At 40.5% G+C, this 18,676-nt stretch overlaps 1 protein-coding gene across 1 annotated transcript; it reads right to left on the bottom strand.

Moving 5' to 3' along the window:
• On the bottom strand, nucleotides 1–18,506 carry LOC110460704. Its single transcript, XM_021513761.1, has 6 exons — nucleotides 18,413–18,506; nucleotides 11,649–11,870; nucleotides 10,954–11,083; nucleotides 6,848–6,974; nucleotides 2,442–2,587; nucleotides 1–526 (listed from the first exon to the last, which is right to left on the bottom strand). The coding sequence occupies exons 2-6, from the start codon at nucleotides 11,836–11,838 to the stop codon at nucleotides 478–480; spliced, it is 642 nt and encodes a 213-aa protein (XP_021369436.1). The 5' UTR covers nucleotides 11,839–11,870; nucleotides 18,413–18,506; the 3' UTR covers nucleotides 1–477.
• Between the last annotated feature and the right edge of the window lie 170 nt (nucleotides 18,507–18,676).

The raw sequence follows: 18,676 nt of genomic DNA on the forward strand, positions 1-18,676 counted from the left end.
GAGAATGGCGTTGTTCCGAGCTGGCAGAGAGCATGGCGGTAGTGATGAGAATGGCGTTGTTCCGGGATGGCAAAGAACATGGCGGTAGTGATGAATGGCATTGTTCCGCGCTGGCAGAGAACATGGCTGTAGTGATGAGAATTGCGTTGTTGCGGGCTGGCAGAAAGTATGGCGGTAGTGATGAGAATAGTGTTGTTCCGGGCTGGCAGAGAACATGGCTGTAGTGATGAGAATGGCGTTGTTCCGAGCTGGCAGAGAGCATGGCGGTAGTGATGAGAATGGCGTTGTTCCGGGATGGCAAAGAACATGGCGGTAGTGATGAATGGCATTGTTCCGCGCTGGCAGAGAACATGGCTGTAGTGATGATAATGGCGTTGTTCCGGGCTGGCAGAGAGTATGGCGGTAGTGATGAGAATGGTGTTGTTCCGGGCTGGCAAAGAACATGGCGGTAGTGATGAGAATGGCGTTGTTCCGGATCTAGACTGTAGTTGGTCTGGACTGGCGTACACGACGTGGGAGTATGTCCCTGAAATAAGAGAGACAACCTCGTAAAGTAGAACACCCTGGTTTCATGAAACATCTCGGCTTGAAAAAATCTTAAAATCTTATTTTAACAGGGATGTTCATGAAAATGTAAACATTCCCAAGTGGTATAGCGAACTTTGGTTTGTTACGGAAACCTGACAAACAATAAAATCAGAGTATTTTTCTATTTCAGTAAATTTCCTTATTTCCATAAACAGAACAACACATTTTGATTGGTGCCTTGAAGTTTGACTGGACGAAAAATTTGCTACTTTGAACAATTTGCAAGAGAAAAAAAAGGTTTTCCGTCTTTAAATGAGTTTTTGACACACAGATCATGCAGGTCCCAGCTTTTCAGCTGTTGAACTTCATCATTCATCATATGATAAAACTTTTCCCAAACATAGTACAGTCCTGCGTTGTTACCAAATATTTGAAAAACAAAATCCTACTACATGTTGATCAGGTTTGAGACGTCGACAGTACGGTAGCTTAGGTTTGAGACGTCGACAGTACGGTAGCTTAGGTTTGAGACGTCGACAGTACGGTAGCTTAGGTTTGAGACGTCGACAGTACGGTAGCTTAGGTTTGAGACGTCGACAGTACGGTAGCTTAGGTTTGAGACGTCGACAGTACGGTAGCTTAGGTTTGAGACGTCGACAGTACGGTAGCTTAGGTTTGAGACGTCGACAGTACGGTAGCTTAGGTTTGAGACGTCGACAGTACGGTAGCTTAGGTTTGAGACGTCGACAGTACGGTAGCTTAGGTTTGAGACGTCGACAGTACGGTAGCTTAGGTTTGAGACGTCGACAGTGCGGTAGCTTAGGTTTGAGACGTCGACAGTACGCGTACGGTAGCTTAGGTTTGAGACGTCGACAGTACGGTAGCTTAGGTTTGAGATGTCGACAGTACGGTAGCTTCAATCCGGTAGCTTTGACAGTTAAAGAGCTTCTTCGTTTATCCAAAGAATGGACGTTAGAACCACAGGTACTTGATAATTTGTTACAACTATATTTGGACCTAAACTATAAGGTGATCAGAGTAATTTTACATGTTTTAGGTGTTTAGATCGACTTTTGGTAAAAATGACACCCCGATGATCATAAATTTGAGAAGGGAGGAAAGCTCTCGATGTCGAAATGTCGACCCCGCCTAACTTTCTTGCATCAAAAACAACATTTCTAGTTGATCTACTGGAAAATGCTTAATACCGTTGGAAAGATAGATAATTGATCTTTTCAAAACATTCAATATGCACGTAAAATGTATTCTCCTTCCGCGGACATGAACTACGTTTCCTCCAAAAACACACGCCATTTCAGAGTTTCAAAGTTTTTCGCAGTCAGCCTGCCACTTTTTTTAATATTAATGAGGTTGAGGTCAGCGCGTGCTGAAACATGCAGTGTTAGTTGGTTTAGCGAAAAATGTCTGCACTTCGAATTCCAGCCAATCACACCACGCGGCTGACGCCGACCTCGAGCTCATTAATATTAAAAAAAAGTGACAGGCTGACTGCGAAAAACTTTGAAACTCTGAAATGGCGTGTGTTTTTGGAGGAAACTGAATTGATGTCCGCGGAAAGAAAATGATGCAAGAATGTTAGGCGGGTTCGACATTTCGACATCGACAGCTTTCCTCCCTTCTCAAATATATGATTATTGGGGGTGTCATTTTTACCGAAAGTCGATCTAAACACCGTAAACATGTAAAAAATACTCTGAACACCTTAGTCTAGGTCCAAATATAGCTGTAACAAATTATCAGGTCTCTTTGGTTCGAACCAGTTCTACAGTTCGCCTGTATACATTTGCAGGGATATTAATAAAACATACACGCGCGTGTAGGTTTACGAAGGTTAGAGCGGTATATGTCTGAATCTTACCTATCTGTGACGTACATGAATACAGATTACTTACTTATAACTCTGAATCATATTTGTCAGGCCTTGTGCTATAGAAGCCTTCTCATTAACGTCGAAGAATCGCCTGTTTTGCAAAGTGATTTCGCTGACAAGTTTGTCCGTGAGTGTTCTCCTAGCATCCCTCTGGGTCAGTGTGTACACCTGGAGGATAAACGAAAGACCTAGACAGTAACAATAACATAACATACAGACACAGTGCATAATAGGTTTAATCTTTTTATTTTACAATAGTTTTGATACTGAAATCCGGTTGACTGTCTGTCTGCCAGTCCGTACACACACCGTTGTTGGCACTACTCCTCCTACAGTGCTGCACCGAATTGAATGATACTTGGTACACATAACACTAACTTTAAGGACAGGTGAATTAAGTAAATGTATTGAGGTTACCTCCCTAATTGATGAAGCTATGCCACTTCGTATAAAAAAGTTGTTTCCATTCGTCCTTCCAAATTACTGCACCAGATTGAATGATACCCAGTAAACAAGCGTACATTGTCATACAGGTACAGTAAAAGACAAGACACGCCATACAGGTGAAGTAAAGGAGAAAACACCCCATACAGGTGAAGTAAAAGACAAGATACGCCATACAGGTGAAGTAAAGGAGAAAACACCTCATACAGGTGAAGTAAAAGACAAGACACGTCATACAGGTGTAGTAGGAGACAACACACGTCATACTTGTGTAGTAAGAGACAAGACACGTCATACAGGTGTTGTAAGAGACAAGAAACATCATATAGGTGTATTACGAGACAAAACACGTATTACAGGTTTAGTTAGAGACAAGATACGTCAAACAAGTGTAGTAAGAGAAAAGACACGTCATACAAGTGTAGTAAGAGACAAGACACATCATACAGGTGAAGTAAGAGACAAGACACGTCATACAGGTATAGTAAGAGACAAGACACGTCGCACATGTGTAGTAAAAGACAAGACTCGTCATACAGGTAAAGTAAGATACAAGACACGTCATACAGGTATAGTAAGAGACAAGACACGTCATACAGGTATAGTAAGAGAGAAGACACGTCATGCAGGTGTGGTAAGAGACAAGACACATCATACAGGTGAAGTAAGAGACAAGACACGTCATACAGGTGTTGTAAGAGACAAGAAACATCATATAGGTGTATTACGAGACAAAACACGTATTACAGGTGTAGTTAGAGACAAGATACGTCAAACAAGTGTAGTAAGAGAAAAGACACGTCATACAAGTGTAGTAAGAGACAAGACACATCATACAGGTGTAGTAAGAGACAAGACACGTCATACAGGTGTAGTAATAGACAAGACACGTCATACTTGTGTAGTAATAGACAAGTCCTGTCATACATGTGTATTTATAGACATAACACGTCATACATGTGTAGTTATAGACAAGACACGTCATACAGGTGTAGTAATAGACAAGACACGTCATACAGGTATAGTAAGAGACAAGACACGTCATACAGGTATAGTAAGAGACAAGACATGTCATACAGGTGTAGTAAGAGAAAACCCACGTCATACTTGTGTAGTAATAGACAAGTCACGTCATACATGTGTGGTTATAGACATAACGCGTCATACAGGTGTAGTTATAGACATAACGCGTCATACAGGTGTAGTAAGAGACAAGACATGTCATACAAGTGTAGTAATAGACAAGACACGTCATACAGGTGAAGTAAGAGACAAGAAACGTCATACATGTGTAGTAAGAGACAAGGCACGTCATACATGTGTAGTTATAGACAAGACACGTCATACAGGTGTAGTTATAGACAAGACACGTCATACAGGTGTAGTTATAGACAAGACACGTCATACAGGTGTAGTAAGAGACAAGACACGTCATACAGGTGTAGTAAGAGACAAGACACGTCATACAGGTATAGTAAGAGACAAGCTATTTCATTCAAGTGTAGTAAGAGAAAAGACACGTCATACAGGTATAGTAAGAGACAAGACACGTCATACANACGTAATACAGGTGTAGCAAGAGACAAGACACGTCATACAGGTATAGTAAGAGAGAAGACACGTCATGCAGGTGTGGTAAGAGAGAAGACACGTCATACAGGTGAAGTAAGAGACAAGACACGTCATGCAGGTGTGGTAAGAGACAAGACACGTCATACAGGTGTAGTAACAGACATAACACGTCATACATGTGTTGTAAGAGACAAGACACGTCATACATGTGTAGTAAGAGAAAACCCACGTCATACTTGTGTAGTAATAGACAAGTCACGTCATACATGTGTGATTATAGACATAACGCGTCATACAGGTGTAGTAAGAGACAAAGACATGTCATACAGGTGTAGTAATAGACAAGACACGTCATACAGGTGTAGTTATAGACAAGACACGTCATACATGTGTAGTAAGAGACAAGACACGTCATACAGGTGAAGTAAGAGACAAGACACGTCATACATGTGTAGTAATAGACAAGACACGTCATACAGGTGTAGTTATAGACAAGACACGTCATACAGGTAAAGTAAGAGACAAGCTATTTCATTCAAGTGTAGCAAGAGACAAGACATGTCATACAGGTGTAGTAATAGACAAGGCACGTCATACATGTGTAGTTAGAGACAAGACACGTCATACAGGTGAAGTAAGATACAAGACACGTCATACATGTGTAGTTAGAGACAAGACACGTCATACCGGTGTAGTAAGAGACAAGACACGCCATACAGGTAAAGTAAGATACAAGACACGTCATACAGGGAAAGTAAGATACAAGACACGTCATACATGTGTAGTAATAGACAAGACACGTCATACATGTGTAGTTAGAGACAAGACACGTCATACACGTGTAGTAAGAGACAAGCTATTTCATTCAAGTGTAGTAAGAGACAAGCTATTTCATACAAGTGTAGCAAGAGACAAGACAAGTCATACAGGTGTAGTAAGATACAAGACACGTCATACAGGAGTAGTTATAGACAAGACACGCCATACAGGTAAAGTAAGATACAAGACACGTCATACAGGTAAACTCAGATACAAGACACGTCATACATGTGTAGTAAGAGACAAGACACATCATACAGGTGTAGTAAGATACAAGACACGTCATACAGGAGTAGTTATAGACAAGACACGCCATACATGTGTAGTAAGAGAAAACCCACGTCATACTTGTGTAGCAATAGACAAGTCACGTCATACATGTGTGATTATAGACATAACGCGTCATACAGTTGTAGTAAGAGACAAGACACGTCGCACATGTGTAGTAAAAGACAAGACTCGTCATACAGGTAAAGTAAGATACAAGACACGTCATACATGTGTAGTAAGAGACAAGGCACGTCATAAATGTGTAGTTATAGACAAGACACGTCATACATGTGTAGTTAGAGACAAGACACGTCATACTTGTGTAGTAATAGACAAGACACGTCATACAGGAGTAGTTATAGACAAGACACGCCATACAGGTAAAGTAAGATACAAGACACGTCATACAGGTAAGGTAAGAGACAAGCTATTTCATTCAAGTGTAGCAAGAGACAAGATACGTCATACAGGTGTAGTAATAGACAAGACACGTCATACAGGAGTAGTTATAGACAAGACACGTCATACAAGTGTAGTAAGAGACAAGACACATCATACAGGTGTAGTAAGATACAAGACACGTCATACAGGAGTAGTTATAGACAAGACACGCCATACAGGTAAAGTAAGATACAAGACACGTCATACAGGTATAGTAAGAGACAAGCTATTTCATACAAGTGTAGCAAGAGACAAGACAAGTCATACAGCTATAGTAAGAGACAAGACACGTCACACAAGTGTAGTAAGAGACAAGACACATCATACAGGTGTAGTAAGAGAAAAGACACGTCATACAAGTGTAGTAAGAGACAAGACACGTCATACAAGTGTAGTAAGAGACAAGACACGTCATACAGGTAAAGTAAGATACAAGACACGTCATACAGGTGTAGTTATAGACAAGACACGTCATACAGGTGTAGTAAGAGACAAGACACGTCATACAGGTGTAGTAAGAGACAAGCTATTTCATTCAAGTGTAGCAAGAGACAAGATACGTCATACAGGTGTAGTAAGAGACAAAGACATGTCATACAGGTGTAGTAATAGACAAGACACGTCATACAGGTGTAGTTATAGACAAGACACGCCATACATGTGTAGTAAGAGACAAGACACGTCATACTGGTGAAGTAAGAGACAAGACACGTCATACATGTGTAGTTAGAGACAAGACACGTCATACAGGTATAGTAAGAGACAAGCTATTTCATTCAAGTGTAGCAAGAGACAAGACAAGTCATACAGGTGTAGTAAGATACAAGACACGTTATACAGGTTTTTATCCTATGTAAAGGGAAATGTTAAATGACTACGTACAACATCATGGTGCTGGTCAAACAGGATGAGGATTTGTTGGTCACAGGACGTGAAATCCCAGTACAGCGAGAGGTAGTAGGCGTACACCCTAGCATCTTGGAGGATACTTTCCAGCGTGTTCGACCCGCTATAATAGACAAACACAGTGATCTCTCCAATATCCGCTAGCGTATGCATGTAAAAGCAACAAATAAACTGGTTTAGGATTTCAACTTGCATTAAAAAATGGTAACTTATGCATATTCTATTTACGAAAAAATATACTTTATACGTTGGTATCTTAATTTAACCGTAAAAATTAAATTGCCCAAAACTGCCAAAGAATGCATGTTTTCGTTTCAGACGTTGTCATTTGCTCACATGGTCCGTCGTCCGTCCGTCAACTTTTCCTTTAAAACGCTACTAGTCATGGACGACTGAGCAGAGTTTGACTAAATAAAAGGTGGGTGTGGCCCCCCTGGGGGCTGAGTGGCGGGGCCCAATAGGGGAAATATAGCAGATTCTTTAAAATCCTTCTTCTGTAGGAATGAAAGGATTTTTTCCATATTTGGTCAGAAGCTTCCTTGGGTGAAGGGGAACCAATTTTGTATAAATGGTGGGTCCGGCCCCCCTGGGGGCTGAGGGGCGGGGCACAATAGGAAAAATTTGGCAAATTCTTTAAAATCCTACTTATTCTGTGGGAATGTAAGGATTTGTTCCATATTTGGTCTGAAGCATTTTTAGGTGAAGGGAAACTAATTTTGTATGAACGGTGGGTGTGCTCCCCCCCCTTCCTGGGGGCTGAGGGGCGGGGGAAATATAGCAAATTCTTTAAAATCCTTCTTCTTCTGTAGAAATAAAAGGATTTGTACCATATTTGGTCTGGAGCATCCTTGGGTAAAGGGAAACCAATTTTGTATAAACGATTGGTGTGGCCCCCCTGGGACCTGAGGGGCTGGGCCCAATAGGGGAAATAGAGTTAAAACCTTTATAATCCTTCTTCTACCATAGGGATTAAGGGATTTTAGCCTTTAGGACGTTGGAGCATCCTTGCATGGTGATCAGGGGCATAGGGGTGGGGCTCTGTTTAAAGTTTGTTCTCGCTATATCTCCAGTACTGTATGGATCTTTCTGAAATTTTATATGTACTTACAGCACCTACCATGGAGTGCTATATCTATACTTCATTCCATTTTTTTTTAACATATTCAGGTGAGCGATACAGGCCCTCTGGGGCTCTTGTTTTTGAATGTACATTGAAATGGATGACAAAAACAATACGCATGATAATGTTAACTTAATCGTTTCGTCTTTACTTAATTTGTTAGTAAGCATACTAGACCTCGTCTGTAAAACGGGATGAGTGATGTCCTATTCGAGGTTGTTGTTAGATCACCTTTGGCAGATTCAGGCGTCGGCCCCATCACACACTGTCTTATAACAGACGTCACACCCCGTTATCCTCCCAAGGATGAATCTCTTCACTGTTCATACCCAGTTAAAGAGGCCCAGATGACATGTAACATTCACCTGGGTATTTTTGCAATCATGGAAAGTACTCTCATTCATACTAACATTGAAATATTTCCCCTTTGTTGGTTCAGTATGCATTTAATATTTGATTCATAGGCCCAAACGTCCGTAAATGACCTAAGCTGTTATTAGGACGTTATTTTTTTTTAAGCCAAAACCCATCTTAACCATAAACCCAAATGTTAGAATCGCAGCTGAGCCTGCGCACCGCGTCTAGAAATTATTCTTCCGTGATGACGCGTCAGAAAATTTGATATCTTATAATTTCATCAACAAAAATTAAATATGACATTTAAAATATGGTTCTCTATTTTGTTTCTACATAACTTGCCTGTATTGAACTATCAGCGTAAACCATCCTGTTGTATGATGGTCCTTCAATGTCGGACTATATTTCTTAATATTCCGTCAATACGTAGATTGCACAAGCTCCAGAACCTGGGACAAACTATCAGAATGGACTTCAGGAGTTACAACTATTGTAAAAACACATGTTAATTGAAATAAAAGGTTTGAATCTTGCTTTGGTCGATTTCAAAAGGGAGATTAATATAATCTTTCACACCCTTGGGGGTGAGATAGGAGAATCTCAACTCGAGGAGGAGGATTCTTAAGTTACCAAACACGAGGCTTTGCCGAGTGTTTTGCAACTTAAGAATCTTTCCCCGAGGGTTGAGATTAATATAATCTTACCCTACCTTGAGGGTGTGACAGAGAAATCTCCTACAAGAGGGATTGATTCTTGATTGTCTTAAGAAATTCGAGAATATCATCCCTCTGTTACACCCTCAAGGTAGGGGATGATTGTTTTTCTCCCATCCCGTTTCACTCTCAAATCCGCCGACAAGCGGTGATTGCATGTTTTTCCAGCAAATACATAGTTGTCTTCTACTGTTGACTTGCACGTGACGTCAATGCATTGATGAAGTGACGTAGTAATATTGTTGTGACTTGGATTGCACCATTCTGCGCGAGGTTATCTCCTGCTAGGGGGTGACAAGCTGATATTTTCCGACTTAAAAGCAAGACACACATGTGAAGGGTGAGAGAAGAACTGATTCTGTGAAGGGTGAGAGAAGAGCTGATCCTGTGAAGGGTGGGAGAAGAGCTGATCCTGTGAAGGGTGAGAGAAGAGCTGATCCTGTGAAGGGTGAGAGAAGAGCTGATCCTGTGAAGGGTGAGAGAAGAGCTGATCCTGTGAAGGGTGGGAGAAGAGCTTATCCTGTGAAGGGTGAGAGAAGAGCTGATCCTGTGAAGGGTGAGAGAAGAACTGATTCTGTGAAGGGTGGGAGAAGAGCTGATCCTGTGAAGGGGGAGAGAAGAACTGATTCTGTGAAGGGTGGGAGAAGAGCTGATCCTGTGAAGGTTGGGAGAAGAGCTTATCCTGTGAAGGGTGAGAGAAGAGCTGATCCTGTGAAGGTTGGGAGAAGAGCTTACCCTGTGAAGGGTGAGAGAAGAGCTGATCCTGTGAAGGTTGGGAGAAGAGCTTATCCTGTGAAGGGTTAGAGAAGAGCTGATCCTGTGAAGGGTGAGAGAAGAGCTGATTCTGTGAAGGGGGAGAGAAGAGCTGATCCAGTGAAGGGTGAGAGAAGAGCTGATCCTGTGAAGGTTGGGAGAAGAGCTTATCCTGTGAAGGGTTAGAGAAGAGCTGATCCTGTGAAGGGTGAGAGAAGAGCTGATCCTGTGAAGGTTGGGAGAAGAGCTTACCCTGTGAAGGGTGAGAGAAGAGCTGATCCTGTGAAGGGTGGGAGAAGAGCTTATCCTGTGAAGGGTGAGAGAAGAGCTGATCCTGTGAAGGTTGGGAGAAGAGCTTACCCTGTGAAGGGTGAGAGAAGAGCTGATCCTGTGAAGGGTGGGAGAAGAACTGATCCTGTGAAGGGTGGGAGAAGAGCTGATCCTGTGAAGGGTGGGAGAAGAGCTGATCCTGTGAAGGTTGGGAGAAGAGCTTACCCTGTGAAGGGTGAGAGAAGAGCTGATCCTGTGAAGGGAGAGAGAAGAGCTGATCCTGTGAAGGGTGGGAGAAGAACTGATCCTGTGAAGGGAGAGAGAAGAGCTGATCCTGTGAAGGGTGGGAGAAGAACTGATCCTGTGAAGGGTGGGAGAAGAGCTGATCCTGTGAAGGGTGAGAGAAGAACTGATTCTGTGAAGGGTGGGAGAAGAGCTGATCCTGTGAAGGTTGGGAGAAGAGCTTATCCTGTGAAGGGTGAGAGAAGAGCTGATCCTGTGAAGGGAGAGAGAAGAGCTGATCCTGTGAAGGGTGGGAGAAGAACTGATCCTGGGAAGGGAGAGAGAAGAGCTGATCCTGTGAAGGGTGGGAGAAGAGCTTATCCTGTGAAGGGTGAGAGAAGAGCTGATCCTGTGAAGGGTGGGAGAAGAGCTGATCCTGTGAAGGGTGGGAGAAATTTATACCTATGTTTCTGTCTCAGATTACGGGAGAAGCATGCCATTCAACCTTATGATTCTTTAGATAATGATATTTGATGATTATAACGTTTATAGGAGAACAAATATATAGCACTCCAACTCAAGGTACGTACTGACAAGATATAAGGTCCAAATGTGTCTTTCATTTTTCAGGAAGAAGCCGTTCTTACTTGATAATTCGTCTCATCTGTGGCATGAGTGCCACCATGATGACGTAACCACTGTTGTCCGTCCGACACTTTTGGCAGCCACATGAGGTAGTCCTCTCTGTCATCTTCAGCAGGGCGTCTATAGCGGACGCTGAAAGCCAATCATAATAAGTTTATTTACAGAAAACATAACACATATACATCATTTGATACCTTTACAGAAATGTACTGAATGTTTCACCGTACTTGATATTTGTTAACTATAATTATGCACCATTTCTATACATAATGTTTTAGTTGAGAATTTAGCCATTGACACATAGATTAAATACGACGGTTTGAATTCAACTCCCAGCGTCCATTGGAACTAGCTAGGTATTACACCTGCGTGGTCATTTGTTACAGCTATATATGGACCTAAACTAAGGTGTTCAGAGTAATTTTACATGTTTTAGGGGTTTAGATCAATTTGCGGTCGAAATGCCAACCCTAGTGATACATACGAGAGAGATGAAAAGCTCGCAATGTTAAAAATCAACCCCACTAATCAAAAGTTGGTGTACAGAAAAAGCTTAGTGCCGTTCGAAAGTGTGGCAGGGCCTTTGTAGTTTGCAAAAGAAAGAAAGAAAAAAGATCAGATCGTGGTAAGCACGTAACATTATAAGCGTTGTGCTATAATATACTCTAATGTAAGTAAAACACTGATGACGTCATACCGTCATCCGATGAGATGATGTTGTTGGGGTCACAAATCCAGGACTCGGTGACCTCGGAGTGACGTCCACACCTGGTGGGTTCATACCGAGGGTCGGGGAAGGACACCACATTCCACACCGTTTGTGACTGCACTTCCACACAGACAGACAGCACGCCCAGCACACATGCCCAGTACAACCCAGAACCCATTGTAATAAGTATTCGTCGTTAGGTGATCAAATCTAAAAAGATAATACAAGACCAATGGTGTTTAGTGCAGCAAGATTAGACCAATGAATCATAAATGGTGCGTTGTCGGGAAAATATCGTAAATGTAAAGCAATGTTGCCAAATTATTTTAACATACAGGAAAATGTCCTTCCATGTACAATGGGAGGTGAAACACTGAAATGTTAGAGTTGTGTGAAAGATGTCGGTGTGCAAATTTCACCAATTGTTAACTTCAATGATCAAGTTTAGAAAGTAACACAGGTAACTCAAACGTTTGGTTTCCTGAAAGGTACATGCAGAAATTATACTGATCTCTATGGCATATGCTCTTTATATGTTTGTATGAAATAGATATGCCTGTGGAATATAGTGTCCTTATTAACGGAGGCTGCGGTTTGTGGAATTTTATCCAAATGTTTCTTGATATACATTTGAAAATGTTGAAACATGGCAAACGTTTTGTCGTCTACAATAATGTTATTAATCTATTTAAACTTTGATTTATTGAATAGTTTTCTTTTTGACAGCAACTGTTTGAAAATGTATTGCAATTACAGCCGCTCCAAGGAAAAACCAAAAAGTTTGTAAACAGTCAACAGTCAAACTGTTCGTATTTATTATCCCAAAACTTCACAGGATATTTAACTTCTTTGAAACAATTAATCTGCATTTAATGATTTCCAATGACCTTTAATTCCTGTACAATGACATCTTGTTTCTGTACCATGACCTCATGTACCATGACCACATGAACCATGACCTTTAATTAATGTATCATGACCTTTAATTCCTGTACCATGACCTTTAATTCCTGTACCACGACCTTAAATTCCTGTACAATGACATTTTGTTTCTGTACCATGACCTCGTGTACCATGACCACATGTACCATGACCTTTAATTACTGTATCATGCCCTTTAATTCCTGTACCATGACCTTTAATTCCTGTACCATGACATATAATTCCTGTACCACGACCTTAAATTCCTGTACAATGACATGTCGTTTCTGTACCATGGCCTCATGTACCAAGACCTTTAATACCTGTATCATGCCCTTTAATTCCTGTACCATGACCTTTAATTCCTGTATCATGCCCTTTAATTCCTGTACCATGACATATAATTCCTGTACCATGACCTTTAATTCCTGTACCATGACATTTGATTCCTGTACCACGACCTTTAATTCCTCTACCACGACCTTTAATTCCTGTACCATGACCTTAAATTCCTGTACCACGACCTTTAATTCCTCTACCACGACCTTTAATTCCTGTACAATAACATTTTGTTACTGTACCATGACCTCGTGTACCATGACCTCATGTACCATGACCTTTAATTCCTGTATCATGCCCTTTAATTCCTGTACCATGACATTTGTTTCCTCTACCACGACCTTTAATTCCTGTACCATGACCTTTGATTCCTGTATCATGCCCTTTAATTCCTGTACCATGACATTTAATTCCTGTACCATGACCTTAAATTCCTGTACCACGACCTTTAATTCCTGTACAATGACATTTTGTTTCTGTTCCATGACATCATGTACCATGCCCTTTAATTCCTGTACCATGACATTAAATTCCTGTACCATGACCTTTAATTCATGTACCATGACCTTTAATTACTGTACCACGACCTTTAATTCATGTATAATGACATTTTGTTTCTGTACCATGACCTCATGTACCATGACCTTTAATTCCTGTATCATGACCTTTAATTCCTGTACCATGACCTTCATTTCCTGTACCATGACCTTTAATTCCTGTACCATGACCATTAGTTCGTGTACCATGCTCTGTAATTCCTGTACATTGACCTTTAACTCCTGTAAAATGACATTAAATTCCTGTACGATGACCTTTAATTCCTGTATCATGCCCTTTAATTCCTGTACCATGACCTTTAATTCCTGTATCATGCCCTTTAATTCCTGTACAATGACATTTTGTTTCTGTACCATGACCTTTAATTCCTGTACAATGACATTTTGTTTCTGTACCATGACCTCATGTACCATGATCTTTAATTCCTGTACCATGACCTTCAATTCCTGTACCATGACCTTCATTTCCTGTACCATGACCCTAAATTCCTGTACAATGACCTTTAATTCCTGTACCGTGACCTTTAATTCCTGTATCATGCCCTTTAATTCCTGAACCATGACCTTAGATTCCTGTATCATGCCCTTTTATTCCTGTACCATGACCTTTAATTCCTGAACCATGACCTTTAGTACCTGTACCACGACCTTTAATTCCTGTTCCATGACCTTAAGTTCCTTTACATGACCTTTAATTCCTGTACCATGACCTTCATTTCCTGTACCATGACCTTTAATTCCTGTACCATGACCATTAGTTCGTGTACCATGCTCTGTAATTCCTGTACATTGACCTTTAACTCCTGTAAAATGACATTAAATTCCTGTACCATCACCTTTAATTCCTGTATCATGTCCTTTAATTCCTGTACCATGACCTTTAATTCCTGTATCATGCCCTTTAATTCCTGTACAATGACATTTTGTTTCTGTACCATGACCTCATGTACCATGATCTTTAATTCCTGTACCATGACCTTTGATTCCTGTATCATGCCCTTTAATTCCTGTACCATCACCTTTAATTCCTGTATCATGACCTTAAATTTCTGTACCACGACCTTTAATTTCTGTACCACGACCTTTAATTCCTGTACAATGACATTTTGTTCCTGTACCATGACCTTCAATTCCTGTACCATGACCTTCATTTCCTGTACCATGACCCTAAATTCCTGTACAATGACCTTTAATTCCTGTACCGTGACCTTAGATTCCTGTATCATGCCCTTTTATTCCTGTACCATGACCTTTAATTCCTGTACCATGACCTTTAGTACCTGTACCACGACCTTTAATTCCTGTTCCATGACCTTAAGTTCCTTTACATGACCTTCAATTCCTGAACCATGACCTTTAGTTCCTGTACCATGATCTGTAATTCCTGTACAATGACCTTTAACTCCTGTACAATGACATTTTGTTCTGTACCATGACATCATGTACCATGACCACATGTACCATGACCTTTAATTCCTGTATCATGCCCTTTAATTCCTGAACCATGACCTTAAATTCCTGTACCATGACCTTTAATTCCTGTTCAAGACCTTTAATTCCTGTACCATGACCTTTAGTTCCTGTACCACGACCTTTAATTCCTGTATCATGCCCTTTAGTTCCTATACCATGACCTTAAATTCCAGACCATGAGCTTTAATTCCAGTACCATGACCTTAACTTCCTGTACCATAACCTTCAATACCTGTACCATGAACTTACCCTAGAAGTAGAAGAAGAATTTCAATTTTCCCCCTCTTTTTCCCCTATTTGGCCCAAGGAGGCAACACCCACAGTTTATACAAAATTGAGTCCCCTTGGATGCTCCAGACTAAATCAATATAGAATCCCTTCATCCCTATGGCAGAAAAAGGATTTTAAAAGGTTAACCTTTATTTTCCCTATTCGGCCCGACACTTCTGCCCCCAGGGGGCCACACCTACTGTTTATTCAAAATTGAGTCCTCTTGACCCAAAGATGTTCCAGACCAAATTAGGATAAAATCCCTTAATCCCTATGGAAGAGGAAGGATTTCAAATGTGTTTACCTCTCTTTCCCCTATTCGGCCCACCCCTCTACCCCGGGGTGGCAACACCCACCCTTCATACAAAGATAAGTCTCCTTGGCTCAAGGATGCTCCATACCAAATTAGGATAAAATCCCTTAATCCTTACGGTAGAAGAAGGATTTTCAAAGGTTTTTACCTCTATTTCCCCTATTGGGTCCCTTACCTCTGCCCCCAGCAAGTCAACACCCACCGTTTATACAAAATTGCGTTCCATTGACCCAAGGATGCTCCAGACAAAATTGAGATAATATCCCTTAATCCCTGTGGAAGAAGAAATATTTTAAAGTTTTACATTTATTTCCCCTATTCGGCCACACAACTCTGACCCAAGGGGGTAAAAACCCACCGTTTATACAAAATTGAGTCCCCTTGGACCAAGGATGCTCCAGACCAAATTAGGATAAAATCCCTTAATCCCTACGGTAGAAGAAGGATTATAAAGGTTTACCTCTCTTTCCCCTATTTGGCCCCACCACTCTGCCCCCAAGGTGGCCACGTCCACCGTTTATACAAAATTGAGTCCTCTTGGCCCAAGGATGCTATGTTATAGGAAAATTGGAAGCACTTTTCAATTGCTAGCCGATAACTGTCGTTTGAAGATTACAGAGAAGGGAAACCCGACTCCAAAGGACAGACAATTTTACCGTTATACGAGCGCGCGATTCTTTTGACATACTGAGCATTTCATTTTTATGACATAATCCTCGGGTGCAGAGAGCGGAAGTTTATTAAAGCGCTCAACAAGGTTGGGTAATCGTGGATCTATGACAATTACTACGTGTTTAGTAGCGTGACCTACTTACCTGTCATTGTCAACAACAACTTATGAGAGTCGGAATTCAACTGTGTCGGTTCCAAGATGTGTCTGCTGTATTATTGTCAAAATTAGGAGTTCGAGGAAGGCTGTTATCAATTTTGAAANTATTAGTTTCTATGCTATCTCCGTCACGGATGACCCCATCTCGCCTCGCCTACATTTATTTGTCAGGTCAGTTTTCTTTACAAGCGTTCATGTACGTACTAGTCACGGATCGTTCAGTTATGTTTTGACTGTTTCAAGCATTTATTGAATATGCTGGTAGACACTTTTAGTTAGTATTATTAAGAGAAGGGGTATGTTTTGTGTAATTATTGTATTTTAAGAGTAAGTGTAAGTTTTATGACATAATGTAACTTTTGATTATTTTAAAATGATTTTTACCATTATGGTCCCTTTACAAACAATATGCAATGTAAAAGTGGAAACACCTAATGTTGTACGTTTATCCCCATTTAAGAAATAGATTGATTTTCACCATAATAAAAGAACAAATAATATAACCATTTGTTACATTACCAGTGAAATATAAGTATATCAGTGTGATATATACTTGTGTCCGTCACTGTAGAGAATGTATACGAGATGTTAGATCGTTTAAGGTTCAGTATCGATTTTATATTGACCTATCAAAATGGTATTTTCTATTTACTGCTGCAGATATTTTTTTTAAACTCTTAAGTACTGAGAAACATATATCTTCGAGGGTAAAAACTCTCAATAATAAGACGTGTTTGTTAGCTAACACAGTATTCTTTATGGCTATGAAAACTATAGACTATCAGTGTTTCCTTGGTGTAATATGTTATCTTTTAACTTGTATATAACTACAATCTGTACCTAGTGATGAACTACTCACGGAGACCTGGTCACACCTAGGCTTATGTTATGTATGTAATGTTTCCTAGTTTGAAAACGTAAACTTATTTAATTAAACATGTTAACTCTTGCATTAGATATCCAGGTATTGTAGAAAAAACAATCGTAATCGTGTAATTTATGAAGATGTTTTAAGCTGAAACAAAATTTAAAGTTGGGGTACGCTCATTTCAAAGCTAAAGATAATGATTAATTTTGTGTATACATGTATATATAAATATCAGGAAGATCAACGTAAGGTCTGTCATCTCAGACGGTCAGGAGTTTCATAGAACCTGAAGACAGATTATCATATAACTAGTTATTATTATTTGAAATGAAACATGCAAAAAAGATAACCATGTTGCTATTAAGTGATCAGACTGTGTACAGCGTTCAGACAGCTACGCGCCTCAATGTCATGTTTCTTTATAGATAATGTCAACATCTTCTCACATTATGTTGACGTCTTTTGAAAATCATGTCGACATATGTTACGTCGATGACAGAAATATGTCATCTTACTATGCATGAGTCTCCCGGTTTCAAACCTCAGAACACCCATCTCCCGTGTTGACATATTCCGACATTGATCTGACTATCATTACATATTTCTTTCGCCCCAAACTTGATATATTTTTAGTTGCTGAAGGGGAAACAGGCGGACTACACGTCGGTTGATATTAAACAGTGTCCTACTGTTTTGTTTGTTTGTTTGGGTGGTTTTACGTCCGCTTCACTACCGAGGAGCAGTGTAGAGGTCGGAGGTATATATAGAACCCGGTGTGTAAGAGGAGATGCTTACTCAGTGGGATACTCACTACAAGCTGTGCGATGTTAAGTTATATTTCCCTTCCACATTCCTCACGAGTATGTCAGGACAATCATTATATGAAATCAGTCTAATATCTGTAACGTTATAAATCATATCGGGATAAGAAAACAACAAAACGCAATTAGAAAGTCTAATAAAAGTAGAACCGATGTGTTGATGGAACTGAGTGAGAACGAAGGAGGGGTTTGAGAAATGGCGAGCGGGATGGGATAATAGACTACATGCGGAGTCATCGACTCCTATACGACTTTTTTATACATATTACGCCGTAAGTATCAAATGATATATCAAAGACATTCAATGAAGCTCTCTATAGTACCTTAATCAGTCTTTAAATAAAAACTAGACAAGACTTACCAGCTTGGTTCCTTGTTCGTGGTATTCGGCGGTCACCGGAAGTATGAAATACTAGAAACCCATTTGAAACACTACACCCTTCGTACCGGATGCTGAGTTTTGTTGGAGAGGAGGCTGCGTCACTAATGGGATAAACGCTTCCCTGACAACCAGTAACACATTGTTAATATTTTTCGTTCCCGTCATCGTTACCATGTTATACCAGAGCTACACCATGTAATGTTACCGACAATAGTTATAACAGAGCTACACCATGTTATGTTA

This window comes from Mizuhopecten yessoensis, unplaced genomic scaffold, assembly GCF_002113885.1.
Source record: "Mizuhopecten yessoensis strain PY_sf001 unplaced genomic scaffold, ASM211388v2 scaffold10459, whole genome shotgun sequence".
Classification (NCBI taxonomy): domain Eukaryota; kingdom Metazoa; phylum Mollusca; class Bivalvia; order Pectinida; family Pectinidae; genus Mizuhopecten; species Mizuhopecten yessoensis.